The sequence below is a fragment of the Telmatherina bonti genome (genome assembly GCF_933228915.1).
Source record: "Telmatherina bonti genome assembly, chromosome: 7".
Lineage (NCBI taxonomy): Eukaryota > Metazoa > Chordata > Actinopteri > Atheriniformes > Telmatherinidae > Telmatherina > Telmatherina bonti.
In genome coordinates, this window is record NC_136625.1 from 24,766,393 (window position 1) to 24,788,731 (window position 22,339).

General features: G+C 41.5%; 2 protein-coding genes across 2 annotated transcripts; one reads left to right on the forward strand and one right to left on the reverse strand.

Annotated features, from left to right (window-relative positions):
* Nucleotides 1-10,008: 10,008 nt before the first annotated feature.
* LOC306758495 (fibronectin type III domain-containing protein 7-like) lies at nt 10,009-14,508 on the forward strand (the record flags this gene model as incomplete). The annotated part of the gene is made up of 10 exons (XM_079243822.1): nt 10,009-10,234; nt 10,317-10,580; nt 10,664-10,927; nt 11,017-11,286; nt 12,526-12,786; nt 12,868-13,128; nt 13,233-13,523; nt 13,657-13,893; nt 13,976-14,026; nt 14,207-14,508. The coding sequence occupies 10 exons, from the start codon at nt 10,009-10,011 to the stop codon at nt 14,506-14,508; spliced, it is 2,427 nt and encodes an 808-aa protein (XP_079099948.1).
* Nucleotides 14,509-15,164: 656 nt separating this feature from the next.
* prpf38b (pre-mRNA processing factor 38B) lies at nt 15,165-21,507 on the reverse strand. The gene is made up of 6 exons (XM_079244228.1): nt 21,112-21,507; nt 20,213-20,281; nt 19,813-19,964; nt 19,185-19,245; nt 17,740-17,960; nt 15,165-16,465 (listed from the first exon to the last, which is right to left on the reverse strand). The coding sequence occupies exons 1-6, from the start codon at nt 21,319-21,321 to the stop codon at nt 15,790-15,792; spliced, it is 1,389 nt and encodes a 462-aa protein (XP_079100354.1). The 5' UTR covers nt 21,322-21,507; the 3' UTR covers nt 15,165-15,789.
* Between the last annotated feature and the right edge of the window lie 832 nt (nt 21,508-22,339).

The window sequence follows — 22,339 nt, forward strand, 5'->3', positions numbered from 1 at the left end:
CTGTAGAACAAAAATTATTAAATTTAGAATATTAAAGGAATACTTAATTGTTTTAAGGTACTTCTCTGATACAGACACTGGAGAATACCATATATTTACTAAAGCAGTCATTTTGACTCTGTTCAGTCTTTTATTTCCATTTTCTTTCCCAATTTTATTTCACAACATTCCACAGAGGAATAGTGTCCTATTTAACTTCATATGATAAATGTTGTTGCTTTGTGAATTAAGGGTTTTTTTTTGCACAAGAACATGTTAAGAACTTATATATGATCAGTGCACAACTTAAATAGTGATATGAATAGTTCATGGTGGTTGCCAAAGAATTGAAGAAAACTTGAAAACAACTTTGGCATCTTTAGAAGTCATTAATGTGTCATTATGGCAAGAAGTGTCACGTAAATGTGGTTGCAAAAAATAGTAGCAAGTACTCACTAAGTGTCAACATGCATTCATGACATTGGGCATCACTCTTTATTTTAGATCAAGTGATGGGTTTTGTTTTGCCTTTTTTGATTAATATCCACAATGTTCTGTGTCTGCTAGTACCATGTGCTCCAGGAAACTTCACTACAAAGTTGCTGTGTGCCACCAATGACTTGATGGTCAGCTGGATCTCCTCCGCTCTGCCACTTAACTACAGTGTTACTGCTATGCCACTGAATGTCAATATTAGCCCAGTCAGCTGCCATACTAGCAATGCCAGCTGTGTTCTCAGTGGACTTCAGTGTGGACAGACATACAATGTCTCTATTAAAGCCTCCTCTGGGACTTGCAGTGGACCATATAACCCCTCACAGACTATACACACTGGTAAGGAGAATTTTAATTGTGGAAGTATTGTACAATAGTTATCTTGAACTCTTTGTCATGTTATTCATTCTGTATGCTGTGATATCATTCCCCAGGACCATGCTCCCCTCTAAACTTAAGAGCAGTGACAGAATGTGGCACAAACTCTCTCCTGGCTTCTTGGGATGCTTCCCCTGGTGCCACTTCCTACACAGCAACAATGACGAGCCTCAATGGCTTCTCTAAAACTTGTTCCTCCTCAAATCTTACATGCTCCTTCTCCGGCCTGCAATGTGCTACTCAGTACAACATCACAGTAACATCCCAGGATAGCCTGTGCACCAGCACTCCCACTCAAATCATTAGAAAGACAGGTGATGTCTCCATTATCTGCTTTGCATTTTATGGATCTTAAAATCATTTTCATCATTTTAAAGTGCATTATCTGAAAACTGACCTCAAACTCACTATTCCTCCAGGACCATGTGACGCAATAAATGTGACCAGCAACCTCCAGTGTGGTGCAGACACAGCCATGGTTTTGTGGGCTGAGGCTGCCGGAGCAGTTGCTTACACTGTGCTGGTTCAGGAAGATGGCTCTGATCATTACACTTCCTGTAGCAGCAACACCACCTTCTGTCAGCTGAAACAGCTCCAGTGTGGAAAGGTTTACAACCTAACTGTAATTGCTCAGGATGCCACCTGTAACAGCACTGGAGCAACCAGAGAAGTCCTAAAGACAGGTAAGTCAAGAAAATGGGACAAAAATGGGGGGGGGGACAACTCTTATCTGAAACACCAATCATTCTTTTTCCTTTCTGCCTCCCAATCAGCTCCATGCTCCCCTTCTATCCAAAGCAGTACTCAGATCTGTGCCAACAGTTCTTCTTTGCTGTCCTGGACAGCTATGGTTGATGTCACGGGTTATGTAATTAATGCAACAGCCTGGAATGGACACAGTGTTTCATGCAGCACAGTCACGACATCGTGCACTTTGACGGATCTTCTCTGTGGTGAGACCTACATGGCCACGATTACTGCTCGAGGGAGTCAGTGCGACAGTGGACCTGGACCAGTTACTAACATTACCACAGGTGGGAATCTTTGTGATGACAAACATGTGGTCGACTTCACTTTACCTCTTCAGCCTAGCAAATTAAAATATCTTGTGTCTTGTTTTCAGCCCCTTGTTCTCCAGCTATCATCTCTAAACAGTATACCTGCAGCAACAATTCAGCTTTACTTAGATGGTCAGACCCTGTGGGACGCCTCAGCTTCTTTGCTCAGGTAACAGGGCAAGGGTTCCAAGACAGCTGCCACACAACAGATACCAGTTGTGTGTTTGACAATCTTCCCTGCGGCTTGGATTTAAAAGTGAATGTCCAAGCTCAAGGGCAGGAGTGCAACAGCAGCCTAAGTGTCAGCGAATCCCTTCCAACAGGTAAAGAAAACTTAATGGTTTACCTTTCTTAAAGTCACAATAACCTCCTGTGGTTCAAACAAGCCGTTATAACATGTATGGTTCCATTAAGACATGCTATAAAACTAATTTATTTATCTTAAGACAGAACCAGAAGCTGCCATTTCCCAATTTTTCTGATCGCTCTACAACTTTAGCAGAAAATAAGACTATAGTATAAATAATTTGGGATTTTTGCAATGACCTCCATCTGTTTTTTCCCTTTTTATTTTTTCCTCTTTAGTCCCGTGTGCCCCAGAGAACGTCAGTGCCACCCTGCAATGCTCCAATCACTCAGCCCTGGTGACGTGGGTGGGAAGCCCCAGTGCAACTGGACACAACGTTACAATGACAGGCCAGGATGGGCATACCCACCACTGTCACACTAACTCTACCAGCTGTGAGGTCCCTAATGTCCACTGTGGTGAAACCTACAGCATCACAGTCACGCCGTTCTCCCAGACATGCATGGGAGCTCCAAGCACAGCTTACAGCTTTAGAGCAGGTGCAAAAAAGCTTGAAATCAAACATTCATGTTCCACTTACATCTCAGCTTAAACAGCACTAAACACTTTTCTTCTTCTTCTTCTCAGGTCTTTGTGCTCCCAGTAGCGTCTCTGTGTCTCCAATTTGTGAGGGTAGTGCTGTCTCCTGGTCTCATGTTGTAGGAGCTGAAATGTACACAGCAACAGCAACCTCAAACGATGAACACATGCTTACTTGTAGCACAAACCACACAAACACATGCAATTTCACTAACCTCCACTGTGGGGAAACCTATGCTGTCACAGTGGTAACTGTGGATGGAGGATGCTGGAGCAAGCCGAGCTCAGCTGTTCAGCTGAGAGCAGGTGAGAAGAACCTGTAGTAAGCACAGTTTGGATCTTTTGGATGATTTTAATAATTAAATACTAAAACAAAGAAGCTAGACACATTTGAAGTTCTCTATTTTCTGTACTCTTTAGCTCTGTGTTCCCCGACAAACTTGACCAGTAATGTCAGCTGCGATACCAACATGCTGACCCTCAGATGGAGTCCAGTAACAGGGGCGACCTACCTTTTGGAATGGAAGAAGATAGGTGGCACATCCCCTGCTTCAGAGTACGCAACCTCCATCACCTCACACACTTTGTATAACCTGCTTTGCGGAGAAAGATATGCTTTCCGCATTGCAGCTCAGGAGGGAAATTGCACCAGCCGCTACAGTCTACCCATTGAAATGACTACAGGTAGAATGTGTTTCTATAGCAACAGCTGCAATTGTTTTACCTGCCGCAGAAGAGTAATGTTGAAAATTACTTTGTTTTTACCTTCAGCTCCTTGTCCACCCACAAACTTAACCGCTCATGTTGACTGTGGGACAAACAATGGGAACTTCTCCTGGGCTGAAAGCAGCGGAGCAGCTTTCTACACGGTTGAGGTGACAGGAGAACATGGTCACGTGGCATCGTGCTCATCCAATGACACCTCCTGTGCTGTGAAACTTCAATGTGGCTACCAATACTCTGCATCACTGGTCGCCTCCACAGAAAGCTGCAACAGCAGCAAACACACTAACATTCACTTTGACTCTGGTAAGACACAAGAAGTTTCTCTGCATTGACTCCTGGTGTATAGTGTTCACTAGAGACTCATGGACCAAAGTGGTGCCTTTAAGTGCTTGTATACTGTGTGAAGCTTTCTTTAGATTTCATTTAGCTGTTTTTTTTTGTTTGTTTTTTTATCTTAATCAAATACATTGCCACAGCACCATGCCTGCCAGATGATGTTGTGGCTGAGCTAGAGTGCAACACCAACGTGATGAAGGTGAATTGGACTCAGACCTCAGGCTTAGATGACTACACCGCCTTGGCCATCAGCACAGACGGACACAGAGTCTCCTGTAACACAACATCAAACCATTGCTCCATCAATGATTTGAGGTGTGGCAAGGTCTACGAGGTGGCCGTGACTTCCTCCTCCATTGACTGCCAAATCATTGCTGGCTCTGACTACAAGATTCAGTCTGGTGAGAGGAAGCTCTTCCACATTCAATGAAATAATACACACTGACGATTGGATGCTGATTCTAATCAACAAAGTTTTTTTTTTTTAAACATTTGTAGCTCCATGTAGACCGGAGAACACCACAGTTGAACAAAACTGCAGTGCCAACAGCATCACAGTAAAGTGGCAGCACAGTGGCACAGCGCAGAACTACACTGTTAAAGCCACTTCTGATTCAGGTGTCAATGCCACCTGTGAGTCCTCAGCAAGCAGTTGCTCCTTCCTGAACTTAAGCTGTGGTCAGATCTACATTTTCACTGTGATGGGACACACTAATGTGTGCATGAGCGAAATGAGCACTCAGGAGAAGCTCACAGGTAAAACAACAGAGCTTTACTTTGACAAATATTTCCTTTAAAAAAAATGCTTTAGGAAAAAGGCCATGCTTCATCTTCCTCTAGAGGGGGAAGCAAAACGCTGTGACTTTGGACTTGAAAAAAGAAAAGAAAAATATGAATAAGTTTTAAGAATTTTTAATCGCAGTCATTCTTTTCTGTTTCTAATCTGGACTGCTTTTCTTTCAGCACCATGTCCCCCGACCTCGGTGTCAGCTGAACAGAACTGCGTTACACGCAAAGCTCTTGTTAGCTGGAGTAACACTGCTAAAGCCGTAGCTACAGCATACAGCGTCCAAGCAACCTCCTCCAGTGGACACAACTCCTCCTGCAGTGACATGGGCACATCCTGTTACCTTGACAACTTGGTTTGTGGGCAGGACTACACTGTTATTGTGGAGTCGATCCACACTGGTTGTCCTGGTCCTGCCAGTACTCCTGCCATGCTCACTACAGGTGAGTGCAACTCACCCCCTTAAAGAAAGAGCTTCTTTTACATGAACAAAGCTAATTAAGTTTGGTTCTCCCCAGAGCCCTGCATTCCTGTAAATGTTTCTGCTCATTACAATGTGAGCATCGGCTGGGTGAAGTGGAGTGCAGCAGCAGGTGCCAGCTCGTACTCTGTTCAGGCTGTGGCAAACCAAGGCCTGAGAGTCACCTGTAACACCAGTAACACCAACTGCTTCCTGAATGGCCTCCAGTGCAGTAAGAAGTACAACGTCAGTGTTTCAGCACAAAACCAGGCCTGCAACAATGTGATCTCTGAAACCTCCTACCTAATGACAGGTTTGTTAGCAGATCAGTGTGGAATGTGTGCATGGTGATAATGTGTTTTTATAAAAAAAAAAAAAAAAAGTTTACACATGTGTGTCCTCATCATTCAGAGCCCTGCCCACCCACAAATATTCAAGCCACTATGGCATGTGAACACAATAGTGGGATTGTGTCCTGGCAACAAAGCGACCTTGCTGTGGGTTATGTTGCCTACTTTGACAACCAAAGAGGCCACTCCTCCTCCTGTGTTGGCACAGACACAGATACAAGCTGTATGGTCTCAGGACTGATGTGTGACATGGTGTACCATGTCTGGGTCAAGGCCCTTGGACAGCAGTTCAACAGCTCAGAGAGCTCTGTGGTCCACCTGACAACAGGTAAAGAAAAATAACTCAGGAGAACTTAAAACAACTCTGTTTTAAGAACGGCAGCATTTAACCTCATTAATAATGAAGAATATACTGACCTATGATGTGAAATGGAAACCTCATTAGAGAGATACACCAAATATATTCTAGACACTTTTGCAGAGTTTGGGTCAGATTGGCAGTTTTGCTTAAATGCAACGCATTAGTAAGTACGTATTTTAAAGCCACATACTTGCTCAAGAATTTAGGAGACTATTTAAATCTAACTAATCGCTACCCTTGCTCTAAATATTTGGGATGAGACCGTTATATAAAGCCACTACTTATACGAAAAATAAATAAATGACTGGATGTTGAATGATCCATACCCATTTCATGTTATGTCAAACTTACACTAGTAAAAAAAAAAACATTTTTTTTTACTTAAATACATTTATTACATTCATTCTTACCTGGAAATTCTTCTTAATCCCACAGGGCCTTGTCAGTCCAACATTATTGAGGCCATTATGGACTGTGAAGGCCATTCTGCTACCATTTCCTGGCAACCTAGTGTCGGAGCCATGTTCTTCCTCACTGAACTTACAGCTTTATCAGGACACACCACCAGCTGCAGCACCAACCACACTAACTGCCAGCTGAGCTCCCTGCAGTGTGGAGAGGAATACAATGTCACTGTGAAGGCTGTTGGAGATAAATGCAACAGCAGTGCTCAAATGGCAGGATATCTCACCACAGGTGCAGCAAAATGCATGTTGTGCTTTTGAGGAATATAATGAACCTATTTTCAGTGTTATTATGATGTAAGTTTAATCTTTTTCATGCAGAACCATGTGCTCCTGGCAATGTCTCTGTCCATTACAATGTGAGCGTTGCCCAGGTGATGTGGGATACGACAAAAGGTGTCAGTTCATACTCTGTCATGGCTGTGACGGAGCAGGGTCTGACAGCCACCTGCAACAGCAGCAGCAACACTCGCTGCTCCCTGACCGGCCTGCAGTGCAGTCAGATCTACAACATCACCGTGATGACCCAAAACCTGGCCTGCAACAGCACCATAATTTCCACACCCTACCAGCTCATGACAGGTATGTTACACATTTGATGCATTGCTGAAAGGTCAGATTTCCAGGTTAGTCTAGTTTATATTAATTGGTTTCATTCACGCTTAAATGTGTCAAAATATTTCCCTTTTCATTCAGAACCATGCCCACCTACAAATATTCAAGCCAGCATGGCGTGTGGACAGCTGACTTCTACTGTGTCCTGGCAGCAGAGTGACCTCGCTGTCGGTTACGTTGCCTATTTTAAAAACCAAAATGGCCACTATACCACCTGTTTTAGCACAAAAACAGACACCTCCTGTACTGTCCCAGAGCTCATGTGTGGGACAGTATACACTGTTAGGGTCAAGGCACTTGGACAGCAGTACAACAGCTCATACAGCTCTGTGGTCTCTCTCACATCAGGTACATAACATAACAACTCTGTAACTTCATGTTTTGTGTTAATTTTGCTCATTTGTGCTAATTTGTTTGAATGAAATGAAATGAAAAATACTTTATTAATCCCCAAAGGGAAATTCAATATTTTTATCGAATTATATGTTTACTTGCTATGTATCCTCAGCTCCCTGCCTGCCCTCAGAGGTAAAGGTAGACATCAGCTGTGAGTCTGACAGTGCTGCTGTGGTGTCGTGGAATTCTACTGATGGCGCAGGAAATGTTTCAGTGATGGCTGATGTTAATGGAAATGTTCAAACTCTTTGCACAACTCAGCACAACAGCTGTAATGTGACAGGACTAAGCTGTGGGGAGACCTACAATCTCAGCCTCACTGTCAGTAATGAGCAATGTAGCCTCAAAGCACCGACACACACCAACCTTACAACACGTAAGTCTTCACGGTTTACACCCTTGCGGAAACTTTTTGTTTTTTTCCCTACGAGTTAAACTGTAATTGGTCGCACCTCTTTCAGAACCTTGCCCTCCTCAAACTGTGGCTGTCAACCTGCGTTGTGGCTCCAGCACTGCAGACCTTTCATGGGAGGGAAAGCCTGAGGTTGAACAGTACATGGCAACTGCAATCAAAGCATCTGGAGGAGATGTGAAGAGGTGTAACTCTACAGGCTCCACCTGCCATTTCCCCAGCCTGGACTGTGGAGAAAATTACAACTTTTCAGTCAAAGCATACATTCAAGGCTGCTGGAGCCAGGCTAGTAGCACTGTGTTCATCCAAACAGGTACTTTAAATAGTGTTTTTGAATGCGCGGTGCAGTTATTTCACTGCTATTCTGTTTTTGTTTACTTACCTACATAGCGAGACAGCCACAGCTACTTTACACTATTTGCTTCGTTTGTTTCAATTGGACTGGTACCCATCTCATCTGTTGTCTTTTTCCTCCTCTTCACAGAGCCTTGCCAGCCTCTGATTGTTTCTGCTGAGGGACTCTGTCAGAGTGAGTGGGTCCAGATCTCATGGCACCAAACAAGAGGTGTCGTAAACTATATAGTTACAGCTGCAGGAAACCTTGGACACATGGAGAACCTCACAACAACACAAACCCTTCTATCAGCCACTTTACCGTGTGGACAGCACTATAATATCACTGTACAAGGACGGGGCAGTGAGTGTGACAGTGTCCCCAGCAGTCCTGTCTTTGTTCAAACTGGTACGCTACTTGTATTTTACATAACATAAACATTAACTTCACTTTACGTGTTTTTTTTTACCTGTATTTTCTTTGTATCCATCAAATCTCCACAGGCCCATGTGTTCCATCTGATCTGGCAACCCATGTGCAGTGTGAGCTCAACATGGGTTCTGTTAGCTGGGGTCCCAGTGATGGTGCGGAATCATACGTTGCTATAGCTACAGGCCATGATGGCCATACTCATGAGTGTCTCAGCAACACCACCTCCTGCACCTGGAACATGCTGCACTGTGGGGAGGAGTACTCTGTTGTAGTAAGAGCAAAGGCTAACAACTGTACCAGCCTTCCCAGTAACAGCTCCATCATACATATGGGTAAGTTAGGAAGAGGTTTTTTTTTCATAATTCCTTAAAACAGATTTGGTTTGAAATCAATAAATTGATAACCTCCATTGTATCAAATCCAACATCTTTGCTTCCTTTCAGTTCCCTGTGTTCCCCAGAATTTGACAACCACTGTGAACTGTGACATGAAAGTTGTCTCTCTGAGCTGGGACGCCGGCAATGGGACATATCTGCATGTGGTTTCCGCTGAAGGAAGACATGGATCAGTTAGTCTCAGTACTAACACCACCACGGCTCATTTCTCTGAATTAACTTGTGGACAAAACTACAGCCTCAAGGTCACGCCTAAAAGCCAGCACTGTCCTGGCAACTCCAGTGCATCAGCCTATGTGCAGACCTGTGCGTATCAGTCAAATATAAATTTTAGAGGCAAACAGTTGAAATAGTTTTAAATAAACTCATACATCTTCTTTGCAGGGCCATGCACACCTATGGGAATTTCTGCCATGCAGGATTGTCTCTCCAGCATTGTCGCAGTAACCTGGCAGCCTAGCAACGGCTCAGACTACTACACAGCCACCATACAGGCAGACACTGGCATCTCAAATGTATGCATGTCAGAAACAGATGCATGCAGTGTTCCTGCACTGGCGTGTGGGCATAACTTCTCTGTTTCAGTCACAGCTTTAAACCAGCAGTGTAACATCACCTCCAGTCACACCACAAGTCTGCAGTCTGGTGAGCACCAATGGGCATGACGCTGTTGCTGGAAACATAAATTATGTGTCAAAGATTATATATAGGATTAGAATTAAGGCTTAAATAACAAGTCTATTATTTTGTTAATTGTTTTCTGAAAAAAATATGTTGGCACACTTAATGGAAATGGATTTAAATCCTCAACTTTGGACAAGGAGATTTTTGAAAGAGCAAGAAAGCATAAACTTTAGTTGTTTACTGAAATGGTTCAGAAATAATCACATAGGTATAAATGCTTTAAGGGAAAACTGTGTAAAACCTATAACATTTTGGGATTTCTTAGTCTGTAAACTTTAATACTTTTTAGCACACTTTTAATAGAATCATTTTGCTGTTTTTCCATATAAAAACACAAGAATCAACATTAAATCCAATATGATCGCATTTTATCCACCACAATGTGTACAGTAGTGTCTAATTCTGTGTTTTCTGTATTTTATCTGCAGTTCCATGTGTACCCACTAATGTTTCAGTGGTCATGAACTGTGGAAACGATTCTGCTGTTGTGTCCTGGTCTGCCAGTCAAGGTGCGGAGCAGTACACAGTGAGAGCCGTCGGTAGTCATAGCAATGACACTTGCCAGACCTCTGATCTCAGCTGCAGCCTCAACAGCCTCACATGTGGAAACAGCTACACCGTTCAGGTTGTGGCTATGGATGAGAACTGCTCTAGTGTCCCCAGTCAGGCTCTGGTATTCAACTCAGGTAAGAGATATAACACCAGTCAATATAATGCCAATAATGAAAAGATTCCAGCTGATCAGGTACATTAAACTGGTGTTCTCAGGTCCCTGCCCACCCCAGAATGTGAGCACCCAGATCAGCTGTTCATCAAATGACTTAAACATTTCGTGGGCTGCTGTCAGAGATGTAGACCACTTTGTGGTTTCCTCAACTGCTAAAAATGGAGAAACAAGGAACATTTGTAACACCACAGCCACTGCATGCTCCATCAGCAACATGACATGCGGAGATACCTTTACTGTTCAAGTCACCTCTGTTAAGGGTGACTGTCGCAGTGAGCGTACTGATTCCCAAAGCATTCAGTCAGGTAAGAACTTATTGTTTTAAAAATACACCTTTTCACAGATTTCTCCATCTTGCCACATATTCAACTCTAGTTCTCCTTCCCAGCTCCCTGCCAACCTCAGGGAATCAGAGGCAACCTTGACTGTGTGACTAACTCGGCCAGGATATCATGGGATGCTGCTCCTGGAGCAGACAGCTACATGGTGTCGGCTGTGGGTGGAAAAAACTATACAGCCAACTGCACCACATCCACCAACACTACATGTGAGGTGGAAGACCTGGCCTGTGGTGTTCTTTATTATTTCACCGTCACTGCTACAAACAGCAAGTGTGAGAGTCAGCCCAGTGCTGCCATCACCTTACAGACAGGTATGTTAGAAATAGTGAAAAACATTGTTCGGGTGTGCACATTTATTTATTTATGTTGCAGACTGAAAGTAATCTGTGATCTCCCCCAGCCCCCTGCTCACTCTCTGGTATCACCGCCTTCACACAATGTCATAATTCCTCCATCCTTGTTGTGTGGGACCTCATGGAGGGCAGCAAGGGAAGCACCTTGTACATTGCCACAGCAGAAGCAAGTGACCATACCTTCCTGTCATGCAATGACACTGGCACCAGCTGCAACCTCTACGGAGCACAATGTGGCTTGCGCTACACCATCATCGTAGCTGCATCATCAGACCACTGCAGTGATTTAAGAAGTCCTCCCTACAGAATTAGCATGGGTACATTTATTATGCGCTGCACATTATCTAATGAACACAAGACAGGGCCCACATTTCACATTTATTGATAAATATGACACCAGAGAAGGGCAAGCAGGAAATGCAAATTTATTCTTAGTATGCCTCTCAGAAACAAATGCATTCTAAAGATTTTAGCAAAGAAAATAAAACATTTGAGAAAGGCATGTTTATGATGAGTGTAAGTTCAGTGAGAGGTAACATGAAATATTTTTTACCTGGACTTACTGTCACCAGCACCACAGCCAGTTCAATGTCTTGTGGACGTTTTGCTCCAGTTCTGTAGAGCAATGGTTCTTTTTCAACCACAACCCCCAAGATAACACATGTTAGACTTTACAACCCCCACCCTCATAAGACAACTAAGTGATTCATTGTGTTAAGTGTCAAAAGGGTTCTGCAGCCATCCTTTAAATGCAAAGCCAAAAAACATTAAGTGACATGTTATAGAATGAAAATGCTAAATGGCCTGATTAACAATGACAAGCACAATAATATAGAAAAACAACTTGTACCAAACACATTAAAATTATCATTAAAACAAGTATGTTATTTTACAAGTTAATAATTTTACTAGATAAAAAAGTAACATTGTTATTTTATGTTGCCATAGTAGCAGATCACGCCTTAAAGGTGGAGTATGTAAGATTTTCAATATTTTCAAAATAAATTATGTAAAAAAAAAAAAACTACAATCATAATTAGATAGTTTTTTAAACATGTAGGTTCCAGTCTGTCCATATTTGGTGCATTATTAAATTACAAGTTTAATTAATGACAAAGACCCTTCTTGAATGTTTTCTGACCAGTAAAAAAAAAGTACTTTTTTTCCACCAGTAGGGTGAGTATAAGCCCATTTATTGCAGAGCGGCTCTGAGCTACAGCTCACAAGCGATTCCTGCCCTCATTGGAGCTGGCAAAGAGGAGGGGTGAGTTTTGCTCATTACTGCCAACCTGTGGTGGTTTGTGGAGGTAGCAGTTTTGTGGTTTTGCACACAACCTGGTGTTTGCCACCTGGTGGTGGAAAGAATCGCCTTGAAATCTTACATACTCTGCCTTGAAGGGATCTGCTCTGATTGGTCAGTCTATTGCTTTGAAACAAGGAAGCGCTGACAGTAGCCTATTCTTCTTAGAGTTGTGCTAAATTATACCTCACACAAGGGTCACAATAGAGTTACAGGACATGCTGAAGTACATAAAAGCTCATTTTGTTCTCTGCAGAACCGTGTCCTCCCAAAGATGTGAGGGTTAACGCCTCCTGCGAGGAACACAGCGCTTTGGTGTCCTGGACTCCCTCCGCCGTTGCTGAAAGATACCATGTTGTGGCTGTGGCTGCAGATGGACATGAACATACTTGCAACACCACCTCCACTAACTGCAGCGTGTCCGAGCTGCACTGTGATCAGCAGTATACAGTATTTGTGACTGCTAGTCACGAGAACTGCTCCAGTAAACCCAGTCCAAAAGTGACAGTGAATACAGGTATTTGTTCTCAGAAATGTGGTCAATATATGTATGAAGTCATGATTTGTGAGGATTTTACTGAATTTCTGTCGTGTCCAGGTCCTTGCCAGCCAAGTGGACTCTCTGTAACTTTCCACTGTCACAACCAGTCTGCAGTTCTAACATGGGTGCCGAGTGACAATGCTCAAGACTATTATGGCTGCGCTCAGGCTGCAAATGGAGACATGCTTTACTGTCACAGCACAGACCCCACTTGCACTATTGATGGTCTTGACTGTGGAACAGTTTACAATTTCTCAGTCCAAGCTTCAGATGGGACATGCAACAGCTCTTTCAGTTCCCCTGTGCTGGATGGAGGAGGTATCAGATCATCTTCTTCCTCATCTTACTCATTTTAAACTCTAATTTAATTATATTTACTCCTTAATTAACCAGTATGTTCAATTTTTCTCTTTCTCCTTTAGCTCCCTGTCCCCCAGATGCTATGGAAATTCAGCTGATGCCAATGCAGATGGAGATTCAGGTGATGCGCTTCAGCTGGACAAAGATCACCTGTGCAGACACAGAGTACTTGCTGATGTTAACAGGGAGTCTGCTGGGAGACAGCCAGGCCATGTTTGAGCTCTCCTCTTACTGGACAAACTTGACATACTTTGAGATTCCTCTCCCCTGCAGTTCATCCTACTCTGCCAGACTGCAGAGCAGAAATGCTGCAGGCACAAGTGGCAAATCTGTGGCGCTTAATGGAACAACAGGTAGACAAAACATCCCAATTATAATTCTTTAACATGTATTTTATGGTGTATTTATTTTAAAGCAGAATAGGAGAAGCTAGAGCCTTGAAGAAAACATGCAATTAGTCTTCATTTCTGTTTTATTCCCTCCCAGCTCCTTGCCCACCATCAGGAGTGATGTACAGTGGCAACAGCTCTTTTGCCACAGTTTCTTGGAACGCTTCAATGTTTGCAACAACATATATTGTATACGACAACAGCGTAGCCCCAAAGGCCCAGTTATGCAACACTACCATGCTGTCCTGCTCTCTTTCCAACATTGCTACCAATAACATGGTGATCACAGCCAGCAATGCAGCAGGAGAAAGTCAATCGGCAGATGTCACAAATGGTGGGAAACAATACTAAATGTGTGTGGAAACTATTTGACAAGATGCACTTTTACTATAATAATCTGAACCTTTTCTCTCCAGTGGTGATGGGACGCAGGAGGAGAGATCTGAGTAAGCAAATCCCAGTGGATGGTGAGTTCACAAGTAAGAGTAAATAAAAGTGCAATGTAAAATAATCACTTTTATACTCATTTCTACTGGTAATGTGCACATTTAGCTCGAAGCTGTGATTTTATGCTTTATTTCAAAACTGTGCGATAGTTTGCTTCATTATCAGCCTCTTTAGATTCTTACTCTATTCTTCACATACAGGAAGGCTCTCTGCTCTGATGCTGGAGGTTACACAGGCCACACCAACAGTTTTCTTCCTTCAGTGGTCTCCAGTGGAGGACGCTTCAAATTACAAACTGATTATCAGGAAGCAGGGCAGCTTTGAGAACCAAGAACTAACAGTGTACGGAGAAAGCATCATTGTCTCTGACCTGAGCCCAAATTCAACCTACTGTCTCTCAGTGTCAGCCATTCACACTGCTGCCATTGGACCAGAGTCTGAACCTGTGTGTGTGAAAACAGGGCGAGGACTTCCACAGCAAATGGAAGAGAAATACTTCTGACCTACTGTGGAACACAGATCTTCAGATCTGCTTGTTAAAATATGATAGCCATGCAAATGGCAGCACATCTGAAGGTCAAACTCTGTACTCATAGACAAGGACTTTAGATTTATTATATATTTAGGTGTCATTTTGCATTCCTGTTGGTTTACCTTTACATTGGTCCAAGCTGATTTTGAAAATTGTAATTTGGTTGTGTGCTGTTGGTTGAGGTTGCTTACTGGTAATGTGAGACTTTGGTCCAGATCTTTTTTTTTTTTACATTATTCAGCTTTGTAAATTGTACTTGTATCCAGTTTAAAGTAATATATCAGGAAATGTAAAAACATTAAGCAAGTAATTACTTTTTGCCATTTTACATGTGTATTTAATATAAAAAATATTTTCACATTGCATTCTAATAAAACTTAAAATTTAAATTCAGTGTTTTTTTTCCCCCCATATTCTCTGGGAATACATGAACACACTCAAACATACTTGCCAGTTCTCAAAAAATACACATTCACTGCCATACAAGTGCATTTGTGTATGCATGTATGTGTATATTTATACATATATGTAAACTTAAAATCAACCTTTTTTAAAAACTATTTTATTTATCAAGACATGATTTGTAAAAGTGTTTTTATTAGAAAATGAAATCCAACAGAGCAATGACATACAAAACACAAGCAGGGATCAAGTGTGTGTGGTGAAAATGACCTTTAAGAGGCTGCCCTTCAGAGGATTAAAACATTCTCAGACCGTCTACACACGATCAGACAGAACTGTTCAGCACTGGTTGAGCGGCATCACACCTTTGTTGAAATCTGAACTTAAACCGTTCAACTATGCACTGCAACATCCATCAAATCTTACAAAGAAAGAGTGTATTGCTTTTGTGCAGGCTGGAAATAATAATGGTTACTCTTTATAAATCATATGGGTATACACTGACAGTGTGGACCTGAGCTTTTGAGTTCAACTCTGCTCATTAGTTCGTAGACAGGCTCCAGATATTATGTACAAACCCATGTCTTCTTGGGGAAAAAAAACACAAGAACCATAAAAAAAAAATTTATAAAAAAAAAAAAAAAAAAAAATTAAAATGCCATTTATGTCACTTTACAGATTTCAAGTGAGGACTAACAATGCTAGAAAGAACAGGAAGAAAACAAACAGAAAGCAACGTTACATTGGCCAAACAAGTCCAGAAGTCCTTCTCTTCAGTACGAGTGACTGACCACACAGCTGGATTGAGCAAAGGAAGAGAAACAGGAGTAAAAGTAATATTGCTGACGTTTACTCAGTGCTCTGACTCCTTCTGCGTTCACTATGTTTATTGTGGTCATTACTGGACTCCCGCTGATGATGGCTCCTGTCTTTGCTACGACTGCGTTTGTGAGAACGCTGCTCTCCGTCTCGCTCTCTCTCCCTTTCTCTGCTGTGGCTGCGCTCTCTCTTCCTGCTCTTCTCCTCTCCTCCGCTTCGGTGCTTCCTGTCTCTACTTCGACTCCGGCTCGGCCTCTTCGTCTTCCTGTCGTCCCTGTGTCTGTCCCTATCATCTTTATGCCTCCTGTCGTCTGTCTCCGCCCTGCTCTTCTTATCCCTGGACTTTTCCCTCTCAGTGCCTCTTTCTTTGTGGTGATCCCGGTCCTTCCTCCGGCTCCTTTCATCGCCTCCATCTCTTTCTTTCTCTCTGCGTTCGTTCCTACGTTCCCGGCTGCTGCTGCGACTTCTCTTCCGTTCTCGTCTGTCTTGGTTTCTGTCTGTGCTACGGGAACGCCGTCTTTCCCTGTCCCCTCTGTCTCCCCTCTCCCTGTCTCGGTCCCTGCCATCCCTCTCCTTTCTCTGCCGGTCACGCTCTCTCTCCAGCTCACGATCAAAGCTGGGGCCGTGGCGGTCTCTCTCGCGGTGGTGGCTTCTGCTTCTCGACCGTTTGGGCGACCTTCGGGGGCTTGGTGTCCGTCTAGGTGTCCTGACAAAGAGAATGGACTTTAGTACCATTGATAAAGTGCAAAGTTAAAGAAAACAGGCAGAGTTTTTTGTCTTAGGCAAAAGGAAGTCACTTTTTGTATCATGCATACACCCTCAGGTGTTATTGGGGACAGTGTCATGCTGCATGAAACTTTTGTTTGAGTTCAGATGAGTTCTTGAAGGTGTGGCGTGACACTAGCTACATTTACATGGACAAATGTTTCACCCAATCAACTGTAATCAGATTGAAAGATTTAATACAATCCTAAACAGTGTTATTTTAACTCCTAGTCAAATTGTGAAAAAGTTTCAACCACTTCTCCTGATCGGAGTGAGAATTCTTTCTACTTAATGTCAATTTGATCAGCTAAGGTGTTTATATTATGCATTTTTATTCTATCTGAACTTTTGATCGGATGTAAACACATAAGTGCTCCATGTAAACACAGCTTCAAGATCAGCCACTTTGTATACAGCAAAATTTCACTGGTCTTCCATGCACTTCATGGTGACACTACACAGTAAAGATTAATCCTTTTATTCATCTGATAAACAAATAAAAAAATTAAAAGATATTTCAACCAAATATCTTGTACTTTACCTTATTTGTCTACACTATTGTGTTTGAGTGATTCTTAGTTGAGTGTTAATGGTCATTGGTCCACTTTTTGCATTTTCCTGTTTGCAAAGCACAAGAAAAATTCCTTTGCTAAACTCTGGACAGTGGATGCAGACACTGTAGCCAGACGTGTAACTAAGCAGAGTCGTCCATCTGCTGTGTTTCTAAAACGACATTTAATAATGTGGCATGCATGTCAAGGTTTTTGCACAACCTCGATCCAATTTGCTTTTTAAAAACAAATAATGTTGACTCATTGAAAGTCAGAACACTAAAGTCTGGGAGTTCTCTGGGATTAGTACTTTAAAAGGTACAGTACATCCACTCTTGTTAAAATAGTAATGGTTACGTCTTTGGGATTGAGCAAAATCTAGCTTCAATCTAGCTGCAGAAATTGCCGGCTCTAACACCATTTCTACCCATAACGTAATTTGATCTTCAAACTATCAGCAAACTAAATGGTGAAAAGTCATGTTTATGAACAAAAGAGGTTTATCACACACCTTGAACATGTGCAAAACAAAGCCCAATAACGTTTAAGACGGAAATCAGAAACACTTAAATAAAAAAAAAAATACAGATTTCAGCAGAGAATCTGAGCATTATTCTAAAAACAGCAGTAAAATAATTAACATTCAACATCTTTTATCTCTTACCTAGAGCGTCGCCGTTCCACTTGTCCCGCCGCCTCTTCCTCTTGTGTCTCCTTTTGAGCAACCTTGCGTGGTCTTGCTTTCATTTGCACGTCAATCATCTTTTGAACAGGCACTGGGATTCGAGGAAACAGAGTGGAGAACCATTCCAGTTTGGTTAGGAAGGAACGCAGCATTTCTCCAATGGTCATCACACAGCCACCTCCTGCTTTCACATCAAGTTCCTAGAATCACATGGTAGGAAAAAAGATGTAAAAAAAACTGAATTAGTACACATCATTAGGACGTAGGTAAATGTAAACACATTTTAAATCTTGCCTCACATCAAAAAGCAATTTGTGATGACCAAGTACTGTTCCTTCACCTCTGTTCATCTAGCTTAATCTCTCATATCAAATAAGCCTGGCTTTATGTCTGACAACTTTTAACAGAGAGGAAAAAAAACAAACATCTCACATTGTTCACTTAATTTACCCTGTCTGGCTGTTTCTGGGGTCTGTAATACAGCGCGAGCTTAAATAGCCGCCAAAGTAAAAATAATTACATTTACAAGAGCCATACTTCTTCCTTCAGATCAATTTTAAGTGATTTAATTTATTTCTAAACCAGAAGTGAAACAAGGTCAGAGTGTGTTATCTTGGAATTGAAGAGATAAAGCAAGAGAAGCATTTGCTTTCTTCCTTGCATCATTCAAAAGCCTTTTCTACTTATCTGGAGAACTACAAAAAAAAAAAAAAAAAAACGGCCCACAGTGTAAGTACAGATCAGAGCAGGTGAAAAAGTGCACACCAATTGAATAGATCAATTTTATATGGTAGAGAACAGCTGCTTTGCACTCACGCAAACCAACAGTGCTGTGATACAATATCCAATTCACCTGCTGCACAATGGACATCTAAAGAAAAAAACAGGGGAATTAACCAATGGGGTAGGATTTTATAATGATCAATTCAGGTATATTGCAAGAGAACATTAGAGGCCTGGTTGCACAGCCTGGGACCAGATTATGATTTTGCCAAGACATTAAATTTAAACAGAAACACATGCAAATTGTAACATGTTTTGTAAATAATGTTTTCCTTTAAAGAGTCCAATTCACCCTAAATTTTGATTAGTGCAACAAGTCCCGATAAAAGTCTGTTTAGAAAAAGAAAAACAAAACAAAAAAACAAAACAAAAGGCATGCCTTAATAATACATTGACTGAAAGATTTACTCAGCATCATATATAGTACTTACCCTGAGAAACAAAACAGCAGCAGAGCAGTGAGCAAGTAACCTAGCTACTTGGGCTCAGAGGACAAAAGTTGGGGAACAATTAAGCCAAATGAAAGCAAAGGTGAAAAATCAGCTATGAGCATCACAAGGGGGGGATAGACACACAGGTTTTACATTGACTTAGTATTTCATAAGAAGAAAAACACAAAATCATTACCCGTGGTGACATACCTCCTCATCATCCAGGAAGCCATCATACCAATCTAATAAATCTGTTGGGGGCTGAGTATATCTGAAAACCAACAAAAACATTTAAAGAGAAAGCACAAATTTAATACTTGCTTCAGACATGATACATAGATTTTCTTCAAAGAGATACAAACTTCACAATTTTCATTAATGCACCTGATGGATTTATTTAAGAGAGTTATTGCCTTGTAATACTTTTTAGCCATTTTCACACATGGACATGCATCCGATTAAAACATTTTCTTCTCTATATAAAAAGTGCTCTGACCATTTTAAATAACAGAGTACAGAGTGAGCATAATGAAAAGGAGGCAGGATTTCTATATAAGAAGCATTATGTCTCCTGCTGTGAAAACTTGTGTTTTATCAATGTATCACAGACTATGCTTCAAACTTATTAGTATTAATGAAGTTTTTTTTTTTTTTTTAACTTATACAACATGCATTTAGATTTGCCTTAAATTTCAGTGATCTGTGTGTGCACGTACAGTGCCTCTGTGTAATGTCTAAAAAACTTAATGCTGTCGCAAATCAGAATCAGAAATCAAAACAGAAAAAAAATGTAAACGCATAAATCAAATAAATCTGCACTGAGTGCAAAAAATCATACCTTATGTACATGAATCCCAGTGCTCTGATGTACGGAGAGTCTGTGTGAGTGATCAGACCCATCAACTGTTTGCGAGTAAGCTTGAGAGTAAACAGTTTGTATAGAAGACAGAAAGCAGTGGATACAATCCCACCAGTCCCAACTCCACGCACCTAGCAAAGATAAGACGACATATTAGAAAATGAATGACTGCTCAATATTTACAGCTGATCTTCCACAATATCTGACTACTCATCACCAGCATTGAAGAACAACACAATCTTAAAAATAAGCCAGGGTTTTTACTTAACAGATTGCTTTGCAATATCCTCCTCGCAAGTAAGATAAATGTACTTGTGTACTTGGTTGGGGGGGGGGGGGGGAGTATGGGGAATATTAAAAGCACGTACTTCTCACTTACCCCTCCGCACATTCCAGTCTGGCCTGCAGTCTTTCTGCTTCCTTTTTCCCATGGCTCGACATGAGTCACCTGTAGACACACATAAAACAACATTAAAAAGGTTCATCACCATACAAAATCCAGAAACACGAGAAAAATGTGGAAAACTTTCTGATTCTTGATTAGAAATCCTCAGAAATCACTTACACCCAACCAAATCCCAAATTACTTTGCAATCTGAATATTCACCATCATGGAGCATTATGGAAGAGGGAAATAAAGGATTTGTAACCAAAATACATCACACACAAAAGAAATTCAACCATAAGAAGAATGACATCATGCAAAGCCACAAAAATTAAGTAATAACAAATAACACAATAATTAGTGGAATGAGCTTCAATTTGAGCCTCAAAACCACATCGTACCCTTTTTTCCTCCTTTTTGTTTTGCTCCAAAAATACAGATTGACATATTCATTCATTCAAACTATTTCCTGCGCTGTCTGTAATTGATATAGCTGTTTCAGACTAGATTCCCGTGTCATCTACATCAAAACTAGGATGCCATACGTATCTATACAGTAGCCTGTTATTTAATAATCTATCACACCATACTGTATTCTGTACTCCATCAACATGTACCGAACGCCACCTATTGTCTCCTAACTTATCACCGCTCAGTCGCTGGGTCATAAAACTAACGCTACATAAAAGTTAGCAATGTGACACTTTGCGTCTGACATATTTCTACAGGGCTGCAGTACCAAGATCCCTAAATTAAACCCAAAGCCATCTAAACATTTGAACTTGTTTACTGACGACAGCTAAAATTAAATAAAGAAAAGAAAAAGAAAAAAAAAGAGTGTGAGTGGTTACCTAACTAGCATGCGGGTTAGCACTTGCTAATGTTGGCCTTACCTTGAAATAGATTTCGTCCACAACTTCATGGTAGGTCTTTAGTTCATAAAGCTGAACTTTGAAATACGGCGAGGACAGTACATTGGTGAGAATCATTGGGTTTAGGTTCATAGTCTTTTCGTTACCCCATAGGGGTAGTACATTGCCATGTTTTCCTGATATAGGCTTGGTGACGGCCTGTGTTGCTAGTTGGTTTCCGACGTTAGCCATGTTAGCTGAATCCCACGCGCGAAACTTTGTTTGCCGTAAGCGCGTTTCCAGTTACAAAGCCATCGCTAATAGGTAGTTAAATGACAATAGATACGTATTTTGTCCACTTTGCTTTCGTAGATGTATGATTTAAAATGTTGATATTAACTTCCCGCCGCCGTTTCTAGCTAAAGTGCTATTGCGAGGTGGTACCGGAACAGGAACGTTAGTGGTGCAGTATAAACGGCTGCTGCCAAAACGCCGCAACGTCAACACAACGAGTTCATACTTTAAAAATAAAAGCACATTACAACATACCACTGGTTTAGATCATGTGAAACTGTGTCAGTATGTCCGCAAGTAAAGCAAAACTCAAACTTGATTTTCCGTGCAGTTAAAAACATATGGAATGTATACTTTTGGCTTTTCATGTAGTAGATCTTTATACTGAAATTTTCATTCCTAAACAGGAAGTTGTTTTGGTCAACTTGTTATTAATGCATCAAGTTTTTGTGGCTCTGCATCCATCATTCTGTCAGACTCATTTCGTGAAAAGAAGGGCTCTCAGACCATGTCTTAGTTAGAAAAGTCAAAATTGAAAGAATAACTTGATTATTTATTCGTTTTCTATAATGCTTATTCCAGTTAAGGTCTACAGTGGTTGGAGCCTATGTCAGCAATTAGCACGTCCATGGTTACACTGGACTGGTCTCCAGTCCTGTTTCTTTATGTTGGCCCTTTCAAACAACCATTGTCATACTCATTCCTACTGAGAATTTAGACTCACCCTTTATGCAACAATGTAAATCTTTGCATGGTTTTGGGAAGCCCAAGCTATAACCCAGCCAAGCTAGTGACCTAGGTAAGGTGACTGTGGTGCAAACCAGTACACCCAAATGCAGCCCCACATGAACAGATTATTCCAGCTATATTTGTCATAATCACATGTAGGAAAAAAATGGTAAATGCACACAACTATTGTTTAAGTAGAATGATCCTGCACAGTATGGTTTTAATCACTGGTGCACAAAGGCATATT

What these genes read in the sequence shown, in the direction of transcription:
- prpf38b (XM_079244228.1), bottom strand. Translation starts at nt 21,321, where the DNA reads ATGGCTAACGTCGGAAACCAACTAGCAACACAGGCCGTCACCAAGCCT. An exon ending in AGACTGGAATGTGCGGAGGG is followed by an intron (nt 19,965 to 20,212) that starts GTAAGTGAGAAG and finishes TATCTTTGCTAG; the next exon opens with GTGCGTGGAGTTGGGACTGG. An exon ending in GCTTCCTGGATGATGAGGAG is followed by an intron (nt 17,961 to 19,184) that starts GTATGTCACCAC and finishes ATGTGATTCTAG; the next exon opens with GAACTTGATGTGAAAGCAGG.